The 19,049-nt window shown below is 42.6% G+C and overlaps 1 protein-coding gene across 2 annotated transcripts in view; it reads left to right on the top strand.

The window, feature by feature from the left end:
• The window catches only part of ADAM12 (ADAM metallopeptidase domain 12), a 2,697,358-nt gene that overhangs the window by 2,429,503 nt on the left and 248,806 nt on the right, over positions 1–19,049 (top strand). For both annotated transcript variants that reach the window (XM_069239710.1, XM_069239711.1), the window contains exon 19: positions 15,384–15,519. In XM_069239710.1, coding sequence (XP_069095811.1) covers positions 15,384–15,519 — 136 coding nt within the window. The remainder of the gene's footprint in view (positions 1–15,383; positions 15,520–19,049) is intronic.

Here is a 19,049-nt window from a genome sequence, read left to right as displayed (position 1 = left end):
ACCCACATCGCAGCCTGGTAGATGTCCATGAATGGCATATCACACGCCAGCGCAGTGGTAGCATCTTTCGCTTTGGTTGAACGAGTGCTGAAACCTTCTGGGGGCTGCTTTTTGACTACCCCATACCAGATCTTGTTACATAGGACATCCATCTTGAGGTGGCCTTCTTTTACACTGCTTTGCCATAAAAACCTACGAGAAGGCCTCTCAATGGTCTTTGGTTTGTTTCATACACAAACTAAATGCCGTTTATGGTCAAGGCAATGAATCCATTCTTCCTCCTTGGAGAGATGAGGCGTTGCATAGAAAGCCGGCAAGGGGTACAGAATTCTCAGCCCCCAATGCTGGTGAAAGGCATCTTTGAGGGGGAACTGCCTTGAGAATACCAACGCACAAATGTTTTTTGACAGTCCACGTTCTCTGCAGTGGCAAATAGATAGTGCCAGGTTCCTCCCGGTTCTATGACACAATATTAAAATCACAAATATCATGATACAGAAATATTGTGCCAAAAATATTGATCAAAAAAATATGTTGTTGCTATACATATAATGGTAAGTACAAAAATATTGAAAACAAAATATTGTTTAATACTACTATTGAAAAAATATAATTTTGTGATATATACATAGTTAAAAACAGTAAATCATAAATAATTTCACATACAGCATTAATAATATGAGGTAAATTAAATATATATAAGTAATATCTAAACATATATAAATATATACTTATTCAAACAAACACACACACACACATATGTATATATATATATATATATATATATATATATATATATATATATATATATATATCTCCAACAAACACACAACGCCTGCTCCTCCTAAATAATGGGTAAGTAGACAGCGTCCAGAAGCTCCTTTACTCGGCAGGTATATTATTTTATTTGTGAATAAAATGGCAGAAAAACTCAAAACTCGACACGTTTCGGAGCTCCTGCTCCTTGTTCACGAGTTGTAACAAACTATGCTCCTTGCAGTAGTCCTATTTCTACTTCTTTACTAACAAACCACTCTATAGTAATAGTGAAAGGACTACATTCTTACACCCCATACAATCTCCCATGAAATTTGTCGGCCATCTTAGAACATTGTGCTAAAAACTAATCACACAGTGAAATTGCTCTGAAAATTATTATCAACTCTTGAAGAATCATGGTGAGAAATGAGGAGATGAATATTCAAATTAACAACTTATAAAACTTTCCACAAAATTAATATATATGCATATACACAGTTCTGAATAAACTACAACTACTTCATAAACAATATATAATATATGTAAACATTCTAATGAAAAGATTATTATCATAATTTTTTGCTATACCCTTATAGAAGTGCTGGAAACCGAAAGAAATATATATAATAGCTCTCCTGCTTCCATCTTACACAATTGACATCTCCGATCGCTCTGTAAATGAAAAAATAAAGACATACAATAAGTATATATATAATCAAGTCCATCTCACCCTATTTATACCATGGACAACTCTATATATTACCCTTAAACTTTAAACTTGTTCAAATCATACCAATACTTCCCACAATTCTTAACCTAAATGGGCTGCCAAATCCTCATTCATGTTCAATCCTTTCGGTTGTAATGTCCTGTACTTAATGATCAGTTTTGATTCCAATCTGCGTAATTCTTGTTCTCTATTACCCCCTCTACTGTTCACAGGGATACTGTCCAAAACACAAAATTTCAACAAATTTGCATTCTTGTCATGATATCTGGCACAGTGTCGAGCCACTGGGTATTGTTTATCATCATTCTTAACCACCCTGAAATGTTCCAAAATCCGTTTCTTAACTTTATGAATTGTGCTACCTATGTACACAAGGTCACATGGGCAGTGCAACGCATACATTGAAAAATCAGTATTGCAAGTTAAATGTTTCCTAATTCTAAAAGGTTTCATCTCTTTATTTAATACTATTTCTTGACAATTTGAACTAAATCTTCAGGCTTTGCACATTCCACACGTGAAGAAGCCTTGTAAAGATCTTTGGCTCTCCTTTCGAGATTGAACTACATTTCTACACAACTGATCTTTTAGTGACAGACTTCTTCTAAAAATAAATTGAGCTTTATTGTCCACAAATTTCCTAACTACTTCATCAGCCCTTAATATATTCCAACATTTGTTCAAACTGTTCCTCACTTCCCATGATTTATTATGGAAGTCCGTGCTAAATCTCACTGTACATAGGTAGCACAATTCATAAAGTTAAGAAATTGATTTTGGAACATTTCAGGGTGGTTAAGAATGATGATAAACAATACCCAGTGGCTCAACACTGTGCCAGATATCATGACAAGAATGCAAATGTGTTGAAATTTTGTGTTTTGGACAGTATCCCTGTGAACAGTAGAGGGGGTAATAGAGAACAAGAATTACGCAGATTGGACTCAAAACTGATCATTAAGTACAGGACAACACAACCGAAAGGATTGAACATGGATGAGGAATTGGGAGCCCATTTAGGTTAAGAATTGTGGGAAGTATTGGTATGATTTGAACAAGTTTAAAGTTTAAGGGTAATATATAGAGTTGTCCATGGTATAACTAGGGTGAGATGGACTTGATTATATATATACTTATTGTATGTCTTTATTTTTTGATTTACAGAGCGATTGGAGATGTAAATCGTGTAAGATGGAAGCAGGAGAGCTATTATATATATTTCTTTCGGTTTCAAGCACTTCTATAAGGCTATAGCAAAAAATTATGATAATAATCTTTTCATTAGAATTTTTACATATATTATATATTGTTTATGAAGTAGTTGGAGTTTATTCAGAACTGTGTATATGCATATATATTAATTTTGTGGAAAGTTTACTAAGTTGTTAATTTGAATATTTATCTCCTCATTTCTCACCATGATTCTTCAAGAGTTGATAATAATTTTCAGAGCAATTTCACTGTGTGATTAGTTTCTAGCACAATTTTCTAAGATGGCCGACAAATTACATGGGAGATTGTATTGGGTGTAAGAATGTAGTCCTTTCACTATTACTATAGAATGGTTTGTTAGTAAAGAAGTAGAAATAGGACTACTGCAAGGAGCATAGTTTGTTACAACCCGTGAACAAGGAGCAGGAGCTCCGAAACGCGTCGAGTTTTGAGTTTTTCTGCCATTTTATTCCCAAATAAAAATAATATACCTGCCGAGTAAAGGAGCTTCTGGACGCTGTCTACTTACCCATTATTTAGGAGGAGCAGGCGTTGTGTGTTTGTCGGAGATATTTGGGGGCTCGCCACCCCTCCAGGAGCCAACCGCAACGTTGGGCGTCGGTACGGCGAGTTGAAATTGTGTGGTTTTCTCATATATATATATATATATATATATACACACACATATATATACATGGTCATGTTTATACACACATAGATCATAAAACTATTCTAATAAATATTAATTTTAATTCATATTATAATTTTCTATGTTTTAAATGTATTAATAGAACAAATATATATTTACATAATGTTACAAAATATAACAAATACAATTTAAAATATTTCCAATTTAATTATACATAAAAAGTAAACAATTGGTAAAAATACATTTAACTAGAAATTATAAAAATTACATACATTTATGCATATAAATAATATAAAATTAAATACACAAACACACTATAGTAATATATATTTAAACAATATTAAAATTATTAAACTATAGCAATAATAAATATACTACTCCCACTCAAATCTATACAACAGTAGGGAAAGCATTGGACTCAGGAGTGGTAAGATTTACTATTCCCACTCCAAAATGTGCAACAGTAGAGAAATTGTTGGACACCGGAAATTTAAAATTTACTACTCCCACTCCAGTGTATGCAACAGTAGGGAAAGTGCTGTACTCAGAAGAAGTAAAATTTACTATTCCCACTCCAGTAAGTGCAACAGTAGGAAAAGGGTTGGACTTAGGAGGTGTAAAATGTACTATTCCAACTCCAGGGTGTATAACACAAGGGAAAGAATGGACTTAGGAGTGGTAAAATTTACTATTCCCACTCCAGTCAGTAGTAGGTAATGCATGAGGCTCAGAAGAGTTCAAATTCACTATTCCCAACCCATTCACTGGTACAGAACAAAGAGAATACTTTACTTCAAACAAACAACTATAAAATTAAATACCAAAAATTTAAAAAAATAACCTAATTATTACAAATTTTAATAATTATTACCAATTGACACAAATATTAATATAATTAAAATACCACACTATGGTCCACATTATGACATTTGCGGTAACAGATCTGCCACGCCGGAGAGGGCGAATGGACTGCCGCAAAGCCGGCGGTGCAGACTGCCATATTACGACTACGGCAGTCAACCCACTGAAACCAAGTCAGTTTGCCGACAGTACCGCCAGTGTGGCCAGACCGCCACTGCTTGCCATCCCCAGGCTGGCGGTAGCCACTGCACCGCCCACCCTAAAACAACATTGCAGACCGCCATGATTTCCGGAGCGGGACGCCTGCCACAGAAAGCCTGGCAGAAACCGCAAGTACAAAAGGAGCCACTCACCTCCAAAGATGCAGACGACTCAGCAGAACTTGAAATCTTCCCAGGGCTTTTCTTCTCCTTTCTCCTCTATGACCACCAATGCCATTGGTAAGTACACCTGCGGAGCACACAAGGGGGGGAAGGGGAGAGTGACACACCCACACACGCCATGCACGAACTCCAGCGCTCAAACATGTGCACACAAGCAGCACAACACCCGTACCAAGACACACACAGAACACAGCCACACCAAATACAAACATCAAATACACACACACCCCGGATCACAAATTCACAACCACACCAATAGCACCAACAAGCAAAGACACACAAGCCAATACAAAGGCACAACACTACATACAATGCCCAAATACAGTAAAGAACAGTGAATCTAAATGAAAAAATGCCTAGAAATGCACATTTCACAGCACGTGATAGATAGATGGAAACTCATCAGAAAACAAAAATACTCGACAACTGAATGTGAAGTAAAACAACAGGAATCCTGTATTGGAACCATTAAATTATAAATGGCAAATGCAGGTGAACGAGTTCATAAAGCATCAAGGCCTGGTAGGCCAGTCCAAAGTCCAATTGGCACAACTGTGCCTGTCAAAGGCCCCAACTTGACTCCTGACAGTCTAATGGCCTCCGCAAGGTAGGGGCATCAATGAGGCAGGCAGGCATCTCAAAGGACTGGGGTGGGGTGTTGGGTTTGGGAGGGGAGTCCTTGGGCTTTGGCTTGGGAGGTGGTGGGGGTTTCATCCTTGCTCTTGATGGAGGGGCTGGGGCCTCGGAACCATGTTTTTGGACAGCTTCCTTCTTGGTGACAGGGCACGGCTTCTTTGCTGGGTGGAGGGGCAGCAGAGGTAGAAGGGGGTCACAGGAGGACTTGGAGGTGGAGGGACTTGGCTTGTGGGGGAAACCATGAGGGCGAGGTGCAACATGGGGTGGGACAGGGTCAGGGAACAGGTCAAGGCGGGAAAGGAAAAGCTTCTTAGGAACAAGGGAGATGGACTGGGAAACTGTTTTGAGAGTGGAGGTAGAGGGAGTGATCATAGGACGTGTAGGTGTGCTGGATATGGGTGCAGATGTATGCAGAGTATGTATGTGTGAGGTGGAGGAATGTTGAGTGTCTGAATGCATGCGTTTGTGTCCTTGGAGGAGTGGTGAAAGAGAGGGTGGAATTGGACAGACAGTATGTGTGGATGAATGCTGGGGTGGAGTTTGCATGCAAGGTGGGTGGGCTGCACGTGTGAGTGATGGTGGTTGTGGTGAGTGCAGATGTGGTGCATGGGGTGCATGTGTGTGTCTGCTGTTGTGGTGACTGAGGGCAAAGTGGTGACATGGACTGGGTGTGAGGATGCAGTGCTGGCCCACTGGCGAGTCTGCATGTGCCACCTGGCGTGGTCCAGAAGCATGATGTAGGGGGTCAAGAGGCCCAGAAGCCTCAGAGCCACTCTCACTGAGACCCAGGTGAAGTGCTGAAACATTGGGATCATAATCTGAATGTCCTGGATTTGTTGAGGCACAGGGTTAGCTTGAAAAAGCACTGCATCCAGAATGGCTCCAATGAAAAAGAGCTGCTGTCAAGGAGTCTAGTATGATTTTGCTACATTGATGGGGCAACCCAATGATGTCAATAGGTCGCCCATCAACAGGAGATGGCTTATGTCTGTTTGAGGCAAAGTCGCCTTCAGTAGTCTGTCATCAAGGTATAGGGAGACTGGTATACCCAAACTCCACAGATGGGCTGTGACCACCCCCTTCACCTTTGTGCACTGGTCAGGCCAAAAGGGGAACACAGAGAATTGGAAATTCTCTTGGCCTACCTGGAACTGCATGACCGGAATATGAAAATATGCTTCCTGCAAGTCAACTGCCACCATCTAGTCTCCTGGATACAGGGTAGATAGAACCTGGGTTAGGGTAAGCTTCTTGAACTTGTCCTTCTGGAGGCAACAGAGCACTCCACATATAACATGCTAGAAGAACTAGTGCAGAAATCATGCAGTGATAGCACTCTGGAGGAGGTGAGAAACATCATGAGAAAACAACAGTGGAAACACGTCAATAGCAGTCAGTACGACAAAGGAGTCAGCAAAGACGAGATACTCTCATTCAAAAACATAGAAGAGGAGCTGTCTGAAACAGAACAAGAAATACTCTTTGTGGTGGCAGAATAGTCATAACTCAGACTATGTCAATGACTCATCAATTTCATATGAGTCACCAGGGATAGTAGCAACAAAAAGGAATTTCCAAGAAAGGGTAGACTTCTGAGGACTGGCTTGTTTGCTAGACGAAATGACTTAAATGTGCCACAATTGTCGATGCACAGGAAAGCCCTCAATACCTGAACGAATGTCTGACCTCCCAGATGCAGTATTGGCAACACTGGCAGCTGACTTCTACTGACCCCTGGATACTGGGGGATACCTAATTTCTCTCACTGATGAGTACTATCATTTCACTCTGGTAAGCCAAGTGCTGTCAACATCAGCAACAGCCACAGTGGCTGTCATGGATGAAATCTTTGCAGCCTGGAATGGCCCACTCGCATTCAAAACTGACAATGGGCCCTATTCTGTTCAAAGGTTTATGCCGTGCTGGGGAATACATCATCGGAAAAATACACTGCTGTGGTTACAAACCATGGCATGGCCGAAAGATTAATCTCCACTACTAAGTAAGTGGTGCAATGGGCGAAGCTGGCACAGATATCAATTAGTCAAGCCCCTTGCCAAGTTCATTTTCATGCATGGTAGGTATTGTTTTTACACTTCAAGAACAAATATCCCATGCACTACTCCATCCAACTATTTGCATTCACAAATTTAACCAATAGTTCTGCGCTCTGGTATCCCATCCATATTGGCTCTGACGATTATAATTTTATTGTTTTATTCATAATTTATAATAATTACAAAACGTTGCTGTGGGGCAACGACTTTTGGCCTGATTTTATTCAACAGCACCTTCTAAAGTGCATATATTTAATTTGGAATTTCTCTGTAGAAGGCATTCTTGCCCAATATGCTCACCAAATCAAAAGATATTGTATTTAATGCTTACCTGGAAGATTCTGAAGTAAAATTCAACTGAGTCATCATACCTAAGTTGGAAAATAAATTACAGCAGTGACATAACACTTTGAATTCTCACTGTATACTACAAGTGAGCTTCTTCATAAGGTGGTTGAGGTGTCTAGAACTGTAACACAGACGATTGTGTGCTCAGAACCGACTGGTGGGCCATGGACATCTCATTTGTTAACAGATCAATTTTTAAATCTCTCCTTTTTCCCAGTGTTTTTGATTGATAAAATTTCAAATGGGCAGGAAAATGTCACTGGGCTGGAGTTAGTCTACGTAGGTGAGGTTCTGGCGTACCTTTGCATTCCAAAACATTAGTCACACAAAAAGATCTGATGCTATTTCTATAATATTTGAAAACAGGTTTATGAATGTAAACATTAAAGAGAATAAATCAGATTAACATCTTAGTCATGTATTAGGTAAAGTATAATGCTCACGTTTAACAAATACAATTTGGCTTTATGGAGCAACAGAATATATTACTCTCGTCTCATTCACTTACTCAACGGCTGATTCACCTGCTTTCCCGCATTCCATTGAAAAAAATTACTTAGGGCTTGATTACAACTTTGGAGGAGGTGTTAATCCGTCCCAGAAGTGACGGTAAAGTGACGGATATACCACCAGCCGTATTACGAGTCCATTATATCCTATGGAACTCGTAATACGGCTGGTGGTATATCCGTCACATTTGGGACGGATTAACACCTCCTCCAAAGTTGTAATCAGGCCCTTAATGTGCTACTCACACACTGGATCAGTTAATTTACAGTACACCGCTGGCGTGGCTACTATGGATGGAAGCGTGACTGAAAGGCTATTTAGTCTAGTTACTGTTAAAGATTTATGAACAAGGAAAGATTGCACATTCTCAAGCCTTCAGCATCAAAAAGATTTATAAACGATTTTGATAATTGTATTCTGTCGAAAAATAGTGTATATCAGACACTCAACTACATACAAGTTTGATATACTCCACATATGTTTCTTCATGGGTTCCTTTTTTGGGATAGAATTAACGAAAGAAAAGTACTAAATGAAGAAGCAGAAAGGGGGATACAATGGAAAGAAGGAGAAGGTAGGATGCAAGCAAAGGACGCAGTCTGTGGGAAGGAGGCTTTGTAGGAGCGAAAGGCAGAAGGAGGGAAGGACGGGGTTTGAGAAGGGAGATAAGAATGCAAAAACGTGGTAAGGAACTAAAGGAAAAGGCTAACAGGATAAGACATGAACAAGACGTGAAAAAATGGCAAAAGAAAGTAAAGAGTGAGTTACAAATGTAAGCGGAAGAACGTGGCAGAGGGTTGTGGTTTGAAGAAGGGGGATAAACAGCCAATAAACAAGGGAGTAATAAAAACAGAAATGAGAAGGAAGGAAGAATAGACGGTATATAACAAAGAGAATGCTTGAACTAACCTGGTATGGTGAGTGAATGAAACAAAAGGAGAGAGAAAAAGAGAGAAGGAAATAGAAGCAGAGAAGGGAAAGACACAATAAGAAACAAAGCAAGTCATATACAGAAGCCAGAGGTAGGGAAGGAGAGTAAACCGCCAGAGATGGAAAACTGAAAATACGCACAAGGCAAATATAGATTGAAAGTAAGAAAAGAAACCAGGGAAAGCAAGGACATAAAGGTAGAGAGAGAGTAAATCATAATTAGAGCAGGATATGGGGCAAAATAAATTAGAAAAAAGGGGTCCAGATAGAGAGCGTGTAAGAATTTGATTATTTGACGTGGCTGACTACTCATCTCAAGGAATAATTACAACCTCTGTTAGGGTGAACCCTTAAGTCACTTGATTAACATGAGCACAAACACTTAGTTATTGCACAGAGCAGGCAGACTTAACTTAGGGCAATGTGTAAAGTATTTATGCAGTACCAAAACAGAAATGAAGTAGAAATGGAAAACAATAAAAACCCAAACCGAATTAGAAACATAGAGTATAATTTTATAAACAAAATGGCACAAAATGTCAAAAATCCAATAAGGGGAACCGGAGATATGCATTTTTAGAGTTAGAAATAAAGCAAAAAACAGCAATAGTCAATTGTTGTGGTATGCTGGGATCTAGGTGCAATTTGAGGTTGACTGGAGGGACCATGAGTCAAATATATCAACTAGGTTCATCCTGTTCAAGGATTGTACCTTCTAACTAAGTACTTTATGTCCCAATCAATCTACAGGAGTATATTTCTAAAGCCCCCCCATGTCCTCAGGGAAGGCATTTGGAGAATTGCAAGGTGTCAGGCAAAGGCCAATAGTGGGGCTAAGTCCTGGTCCAGTTACCACTGGTCAGTTGCAGGGAAGACCTCTTGTAGCTTGCTGTAGCCTTATGATCCTTGGATTCCATGTCTTTGTCCTGGGTTCATGAGGAAGCAGGGACAGCTCTTCAGGGCTCTTCTCAGGTCATAAAGAACAAGTCTAGCCTTCCTCTTCTGCTTTTCCTCAGCTCCAGGAGTGTTCTGAAGTAGGTGCCGGGAGAAAACACATTTATATACTGCAAATGCTAGTGGGTGGGAATGAATCCTGGTCATACAGTAACCAATGCAGTAAATGTTTCCAGATGCAACCCTACCCAATTTGTCTTCTGCCACAGTAAACATGGACTGTGAGGGCTAGAATTATGTGTGGGGAATGTACTATGGTCATCATGGTCTCATTTCACATCTACACCAAACTCCAGCTTGAAGCAGCCACTGTGCCTCAGTAAACCCAGAGACAGACGTCTTGTGGACAATGCAGGGGTTACTCAGCATCCAGAGAGTGGATACACAAGAATTGCCTTGTCGCCCTGTTCTCATCCTTTCAAGTTATTCCCCACTCTGAATATTCTGTGTGGTTCAGAGGGGACATCCTTACCCATACAGGTCTGCCTGTTGTTTGCTCCTTAGCAGCATTCCAAATGCTTTTCACACTTATTCAGATGCTAATTACTGGCTGGCAGAAGTTAAAGCAGACAAAAGGCAACTTTCTAACAGTGCCTCTTCCTTAATATGTATTTAAAATCTTACTTCACACTTGAATGGGATTTTAATAACTATAAAATAGTTTAATTATTTGTCTAGCTAGGCCCATTTCCAAGAAAGTATTGGGAATTTACTATGTACTTTAGTTTTTTTTTTTTACATAGGACAGCCAGGCCAGCCAAAGTGAAAAATTGCTTTTGGGCGCTAGTTACTATAAAGACATGTTAACATTAAATTTCTACATGTCTTACTTTTGAATACCATGCACCATGCGTTGAGGGCTATAAGCTCTACATAGGGGAGACTTATAAATATTTAAAAGGAATGTTTTGACCTGTCAAGAGGGTTTATTTAGACAGTTTACCACCCTACAGCCATCCTACACTGATAGGCCTCAAGCCATTTTCAACACTCAACACTATAGTGGATAGCACAATAGTTGCTGCAGTCCACTACTGACATTTAATTACAGGCCCTGGCTGCTCTTTGTTCCAAATTCCAGGGACTAACAGGTAAGATAAATTGGGCCACGGTTAAAGGGGAAATCCAGGCACTTTACCACTGAACAGCAGAGTAAAGTGCACAGTGTTCTACAGCCAGCAAATATATAGGGTCACAAAAAGAGCAAAATATCTGAGTGACCATGCAGAGAAGGTGTATTTTCTAAAGAGGGTATGAAGGAATGAGAATGGGAGAAATTATGAAAGACAAGAAGGACAATATTAAAGCAGGAGAGAGGGAGTGAAGGAATGAGTGAAAGAGAGGGAGGCTAGAAACTGTAAACAACTAAAAGAGGGAAGAAAGCATAAGAGAGGAAGACTGAATAAAGCAGGAGAGGGAAAGGGTGCATGAAAGTAAGAGTGTGAAAAATGGGGAGAAGGAATGAAAGCAGAGCAGGGAAGAAAATCAAAGTGTGAGCAAGAAGATACATGAATTAATGAATGTTGGGACTGAAAAGTCCTCTGCATGGTTAAAGACCTGTATCAATGCCCTGACTGCTCGTCTATACTGTTGTCTGGATCCCTACTGTTGATTTTTTGTTGTCATAGTCAAACATGGGCCATGCTTATGTACTATGACATAGGCCGTCTCATGGACTGCGGTCTTGTTGGACCAGGTGTGATGCCCAAAGTGCTACCCTTATAGTAGTGGAAGGCTATAGCCTTTCCCAAGAGTTAAGCAATACAAGCGGGGTGGGGGAAGCATACCATGTACTTAATCTGTATGAGTGAACAGGTCCTTGTTAGCCTGTGTCCTGGAGTGAGGCCTATGGGCCTACTCACCTTTTGAAATTTTGCTGATGTGTGTTTAACTCACCCTTGGCCTACATCAGGGTGATGTGGAGAGCTGCACAGCTCGGGCGTACGGACTCTGTGCTGGATGTATGTGTGCCTGGGAAGGATATAGTATAAGAATAGAGCAGTACATGAAGGTTTAGTGCATATACTTAGTGTATGCATGCCTGCGAGAAATACATGACATGAGAGATGTGTGCTGTGCAGTGAGTGGGCAATGAAAGTCTATGCTAGGTGTATGTGTTCTTGCGAAAAGTAGAACACATGAAGGGTGAAGTGTTGTGCAGTGTGGACATGGTGATTGTGTGTGCTAGCAGTGTGTGTATTTGCAAATAGCACACCCTAGTACAAGCTACAGAACTGTACAGTATGCACAGAATTAATGTGTGTGCTGAATGTATGTGTGGCTGTACCGGCACAATGCATGGGGACAAGCGTGTTGGACAGTTTGTGTACTGTGAATGCACACTAAGTTCAAGTGTGCCTGCAGTGGCACATTACATGGAAGACCCTGGGTTTTATTTTGGGAAGCCCAGGCCAGCCTGGTGAAGGCATGAGGAGTAAAGGAATTGCCCCAGACATATCTGACTATTGCTGAATTCCTGTAAGCTGTGTGGGACACACACTAGAGGAAGGGTGGAAGAGACTCCTCCATTACACTTCAAAAGAGTGCTCTTTGATTCAGTGATTAATCACAAGGAAGAGGCCTGGACAGAGCATAGGAAGGACAATGGGATGATAAGAGAATCATAAAGAGTAGGGATGAAAGCCAAGGTTAACCTTTTGATGCACATATAATTGTGGTTGACATCCAGTTGTGATCTCTGGTCACCCCCATGAACTATGCTGTGGGACAATCGGCTTGGAGTCTTTCCTGGTGTGACAGCCTTTTAAGAGGGAAGAAGAGAAGTTAAAATTCACACTTCAAAAGAAGGAGATCCCCAACATAAAACTTCAAAGACTCAGAACATAAGCCACATATGGAGTCTGGAAAAGGACTATAAGAAGGGGAGGTTGAGACCCCAAAATGTCATCTGCCAAGCAGCCAGTCAGGGCTGCGTGAGAAGGGGAAGCTCTGCAAGACTTCTGCCTATGACCAGGCCTGGGGGGCCCTTGGTCTGCTAGTCTCCCTGCTCGTTAAGGGGATGTCACCCAGGGAAATCAAGACCACCTATCCTGGAGGCTGGAGCACCAGCGACTGCCTGCTTGCCAAGACCAGTGTGCCTTCTGATGAAGAGGAGAGTGTTGGACAGAGCGAGGTCCACTAGGGAGCCCTACAGAGATGATTCCTTGTGCAAGGTGCGAGGCAGCGGCTGTGCACCGATCAAGTCGTTGCTCATGTCCAGTGTTAGCTCTGCAAACCCTGTATGCCAGGACAGGGCTACCGTGGACTAAGCTGTACACTAAGCGCCCATGTAGAGCTCCAATCTGGAGCCGATGGACCGGACTCCGTCACTAACCACCCACTATGTAGGAAGATTGACTTACAACTTTTTTCGCAGGCTGGGAGCACCTCTCAGGAGAGTTAAGAGAGCCCGCACCTGCTGAATGCTGCTGCATGTATCACAAGCAGCCTGAATTCCCCAAACAAGACAAGATCTCTCAGCAGCCTGCAGTCACACTGTTTTCCGCAATGTGGAATGCTTCAGAGCTGCAGAAGCGTTCAAGATGAACTGGGCCTGTGGTGCCCTGGGAAACTTGCTGCTGACCGTGCTGCAGCACCATAGGCACTTTTTACTAATTCTAAAGAGTCTAAGGGGAACTCTTGATCACGGCCAAGTAGTATGAATTTCTTGGATGTGGCTACAAGTGAAAGGGGAATAACTTGAATATGTGACAAGGAAAAGGGTGAGGCAAGGATTGCTCTACAAACGCTAGAGCCCAGAACCAAGGGGATTGTGTTTTTGCTAATTAATATCATTATTCCTTTGCTTGTGTAGAGGTAAAATAAAATACTTAGGGGGTCATTCTGACCCCGGCGGGCTGCGGGAGCCGCCCGCCTGGAGGGAACTGCCAGAATACCGCTGCGCGGTCAAAAGACCGCCGCGGGTATTCTGGGTTTCCCACTGGGCTGGCGGGCGACCGCCAAAAGGCCGCCCGCCAGCCCAGTGGGAAACACCCCTCCATGAGGATGCCGGCTCCGAATGGAGCCGGTGGAGTGGAGGATGTGCGACGGGTGCAGTAGCACCCGTCGCGAATTTCAGTGTCTGCTGAGCAGACACTGAAATTCAAAGTGAGGCCCTCTTACGGGGGCCCCTGCAGTGCCCATGCCATTGGCATGGGCACTGCAGGGGCCCCCAGGGGCCCCACGACACCCCTCACCGCCATCCTGTTCCTGGCGGGCGGAACCGCCAGGAACAGGATGGCGGTGAGGGGGTCGGAATCCCCATTCCCATGGGCAGCGGAAAGTCGGCAGTACACCGCCGACTTTCCGCTTCTGGCCGTGGCTGTACCGCCGCGGTCAGAATGCCCGGCGGAGCACCGCCAGCCTGTTGGCGGTGCTACCGCCGACCCCGGTCCCGGCGGTCCTTGACCGCCGGGGTCAGAATGACCCCCTTAATGCTCTTCCAGTATTTGGCTGGACATTGATGTATTGACAATACTTTGTGCACTTTCAGTTGTCATTTTCAGTAATCTGTAACTACACTCACCTCCCTCGACCCAACTCACCTCCCTCGACCCACACCCACTCTCCCATTAGTGAATCTTTGACTACTGGCCACAGCTACCACTGGCTCCGGGACATCAGGTATAAAAAGGCCTCAACCACCATGGTTGGATGCAGTAACCCCTGCGTGCCCTGTGGCACGCTAACAAGATACAAGAAAAGGAGAGCACGAATGAGAAGGGTAATAGTGGCAGAAAGAAAGTAGTACGATGTAAGGAAGAAGCATAGTGAGAAAGGAACCAAATAAACAGTTGTATACATTGGCCACAGCAAAAGCTCATCATGTCTCAAGCTCATTAGAGGAAAACTTAGCTTTCATAGCTTTATGTAACAGACATGAATCATCCATGTCAAGAAATGTGCGTTAAAATCAAGAAGGCAGCAGTACAGCTTTACAGCCATTAGCTGTTGTGCTTTCAATTAGTGGTTCGAAACAAAGAGATTAAAATATCGCTTGTCACCTATAACATTTATATTTGCATCATCATTTTACCTACTGGCGTTCAGGTTATGGTTCCCTTAATGGATTACTCTGTATTGTTTTTTCCACGAAGGTCAGGCACCTAATGTACTTGACAAAAACGAGAACATCTTAGTAAAACATAATTCTGTCCATATGTGGGCGAGAAACACAAAATATTTAAAGGACTGATTGTAATCTGAAAATGTCGTTCTGTATGGTTAGATTGATTAGTAGGTTAGCCCTTCTTTTGTGGGTGTTCCAGTAGCAGCAACCCACATGCTGATCAAAAGGAGTGAGAAAGCACGTCTTCTTGAATATTACCAACCAACTTACGACGCTTCTCTTTCAGACTACAGAAACACCATATTGGGGATACTGGTGACGACTCTGATCCTTTTTGCTGCTGCTTTGGTTACATACCTCAAAAGGAAGACACTGATACTCTTCTTGGTTGCCAACAGAAAGACCACCATTGAAAAACGGAGGTATACCACATATTTCTTCTTATAACATATGCTTAAAAATAACAATGGATATGATCAGATCTTCCCCTCTTTTCCTCACAATATTAAGAAACTCATTTTTTTCACAGTAATGACACACTGACAATATAGAAAATACTAATCTTATTTTCAGCAAACATCTGGTGACAAATTTCACCTTTATATGTCCAAACACTCTTTCTAGCTGTTATTTCCCATTTAATGTTAAGGTTGCTTATCACACAATCACTGAACCTTAGTATTATGGTAAATGATCAAATAAACTCTAAATAGCCTTCTTAGAGGTTATGAATAGGGTGCTCGTTTTGATATTTTCACGTTCACATACGGTCTGCGTACGATATTAATTATGATAGTGATTTTACATACTACTAAAACAAGCTTTAATAATGAAGCTACCATTGTGTAGCTCAACGGTACTCATTTTAAAACACTTCAAAAGGAAGAAAGGCAGAGTTGGGATGTTTCGGACTGAAACTCGTGACAGGTGTGTCACACTGTACTGTTTGTAACTGGCTTACATGCTAGGCTACATCGTTTTCCAAGGGCAAATAGTCGATCCAACCAAAGTGCTTAAAAGCTAAGGACATGTTACGCATTTAAAAATCTCAGGCTCTTATTGGTCTGTTGAGGCTTGTTGTTGCAATATTGGGACTTCATTGCTTGAGTATATCAACTTATCATGAAGAGGAGTTCGCAGTTGCTTTGTAGTGTAGGCTCTCTGTTCGCCTCGATGTTTATGGTCAGCATTATATTCCAATTGCTCACAAAGGTGCAAGCTTCATGGTTTGTTGAAAATCGGTTCAAAGGCATGGTACAATAGCTGAGTAACTGAAATCCTCTTTCTGATCACGACAGTGTGTAATGGCTCCAACTAGACCAACGTCCATTTCATAAAAGAGTGCGCTGGCGCAAGCAGAGCCCTATTCCTGTTTGTAAAATTACTGCGTGTTATAAAGCACATACACTTAATGTTTGCTACAGACAGCACGCTGGGAAATAGGAAAAGACAACTGCTTCTCTTAACTGCACTGGGGAAGAGTGGGCATTAACAGACACCAGGGCTGTGTGGAAAAGGCTGCTTTCTTGAAACAGGTGTACATAATATAAACACACCTGGGCCTTCGCCTTACAGAACTACAAACCTCACTTTACAAAGAGTACATATGTATAGTACCCCACCTCTAAAACATCCCCCACAACTTTCATCTTGCAATACTGTATTTCCTCCTTGCTGATCTGTCCAATTGTTAGTTTTAAACTCCCTTACAGTATTATTGTAACTAATAACCTCTAACCAACTTAACTTCCTGGCTCGTCCAGGCATGATCTTGCCTACCCTTTCTTTTCAGCCAGGACTGCTGCTGTCAACAACCACAGACTTTTGTAAACCATGCCAACTTCACTGCCAACCGCAAAAAGGCCCTCACTAGACTTTTTCTGCCCCTCCCACAACTAGCTTTTCTGGTGAATGTTCAAAAGCTTTGGTAATACCACCTTAATTTGTAAGAGGTACAAATCCATCCCCATAAAAAATAAGTGCACTCCATTCCCCCAGGAAGAATTCTAATGCCTCATATCGCAAATTTGAGTGTACTACCATTCCAATGTCCCCTACCTTCACCAAATGTGCTCATCTCCTTACTAAGCTTGCACCAGGCACTTTAATAGCTGCTGGCTTAACAGCACCTCCCTAAAAACCTCCTAGACACAAACTCTGTCCATAATATGTGACAACTTGTTCGCTGCTTCTATATCTCCCGCAAGTCCTTCTTCGTTACCTTTAACAATACAAAACCTTTTTCTGTAACCATGTTGTTCTCTCCCAGGTGTAGCAGTAAGATTCCTGGGCCTTGCCCCTTCACCAATAAAGCATTTAAACATGCCCCGGCAAAAGCTGGGTCAAAGTCACTGAAGCGTAGCTAACCAACGCCCTCAGCTACTCCCCCCCCACTGGATGCCGAGAACACAAATGACTAAGCACTGGATCACAGAATGCGCTGACAGCATGGCCTCCTTCAGTAAACCCACCAGAAACCAACACCATAAGAAACCAAGCTGGTTCATGACAGAACTCCAAGAATCAAAATGCACCTGCAGACGACTGGAACCAAAAAGGATAAACGACAAAACAACTGAAGACCACACAGCCTACAAAAACACAGTGACCATGCACCACCTGCTCATCAGAGCCTCGAAGAAAGCTGCCTTTCAAGACCGCATCAGCACCAATGCACACACAGCAGCATGGAGCTCTTCAACATAGTCAAGGAATTCATGAACCCCAGAACAGACAGCTCAGACATTTCCCATCTCAAGACCTCTGCAATGACCTTGCCACCTTTTTTCACTGTAAAATCCAGGACATATACAAAGGATTCAAGAACCAAAGCCTGTCTGCACCAGCACCACCACGGACCCCACGCCGCACCACACCCTAAAACATTGGCTTACCATCCCCACAGAAGACACCCAGAAACTCATGAACTCCATCCACTCAGTGGCACCCTCAGATCTGTGCCCACATCACAAGTTCAATCTGGCCAGCTCCACCAGAGCTCTGCTGGACTATCAACCATTCCATCGATACTACCACCTTCCCATCTGACTGGAAGTACGCAGAGCTCGACCCTAAAGAAACCATCCACTGACCCAAGGCAGTTGAAGAATTACCGACCCATCTCTCTGCTCTCCTTCTCGGCAAAGGTAACTGAAAAGGCCATCAATATACAACTCACTGAGTTCCTCAAAGCAAACCAGATCCTAGACCCATCCCAGTCTGGATTCAGGAGCAACTACAGCAATGAAACAGGTCTCCTCGCAGCCACTGATGACATCTGTGTCATTCTGAACTAAGGAGACACGGCCACCCACATCCTCCTCAACTTCTCTGCCGCGTTCGACATAGTCTACCACTCCACCCGCGGCACCAGACTCCACGACGCCTGCATCCGCGGTAAAGCACTGGCACCCAGAGTGTCAGACTCCCGCCTTTGACCTCAGCGTCCAAAGAAACATGCTGCCGAGTACCACAGGAATCCTCACTAAGGCCGATCTACATGGCCCGCTCGCTAAAATCGTTAGACAGCATGGTCTAAATATCGTCTTCTACACCAACGATACCCATCTGATCCTCTCCTTGACCCATCAACAGCCAAGAAAAATTGCCACAACAGAATGAAAGCAGTCACTGCCTGGATGGAAACCAGCTACCTCAAACTCAACTCGGACAAGACAGAGATCTTTGTACTCGGCTCCACTTAGGACAACTCCTGGTGGCCAATCACCCTAGGGTATGCCCCCACCAACCATGCACGCAACCTGACCACCATCCTGGACTCCACGCTTTCCATGACCCGTCAAGTCTACGCAGTCTCATCATCATGCTTCCACACCTTGGGCCTCCTTCCGAAGATATTCAAGTGGATCTCGACCGAGATAAGAAGGATGGTCACCCATGTGCTTGTCAGCAGCAAACTGGACTACAGCAAAGCACTCTATGCTGACATCAC

This window comes from Pleurodeles waltl, chromosome 6, assembly GCF_031143425.1.
Source record: "Pleurodeles waltl isolate 20211129_DDA chromosome 6, aPleWal1.hap1.20221129, whole genome shotgun sequence".
NCBI classification, from domain to species: Eukaryota; Metazoa; Chordata; class Amphibia; order Caudata; family Salamandridae; genus Pleurodeles; species Pleurodeles waltl.
Note: the sequence above shows the minus strand (reverse complement) of the source record. Positions and strands in the feature narration are given on the sequence as shown.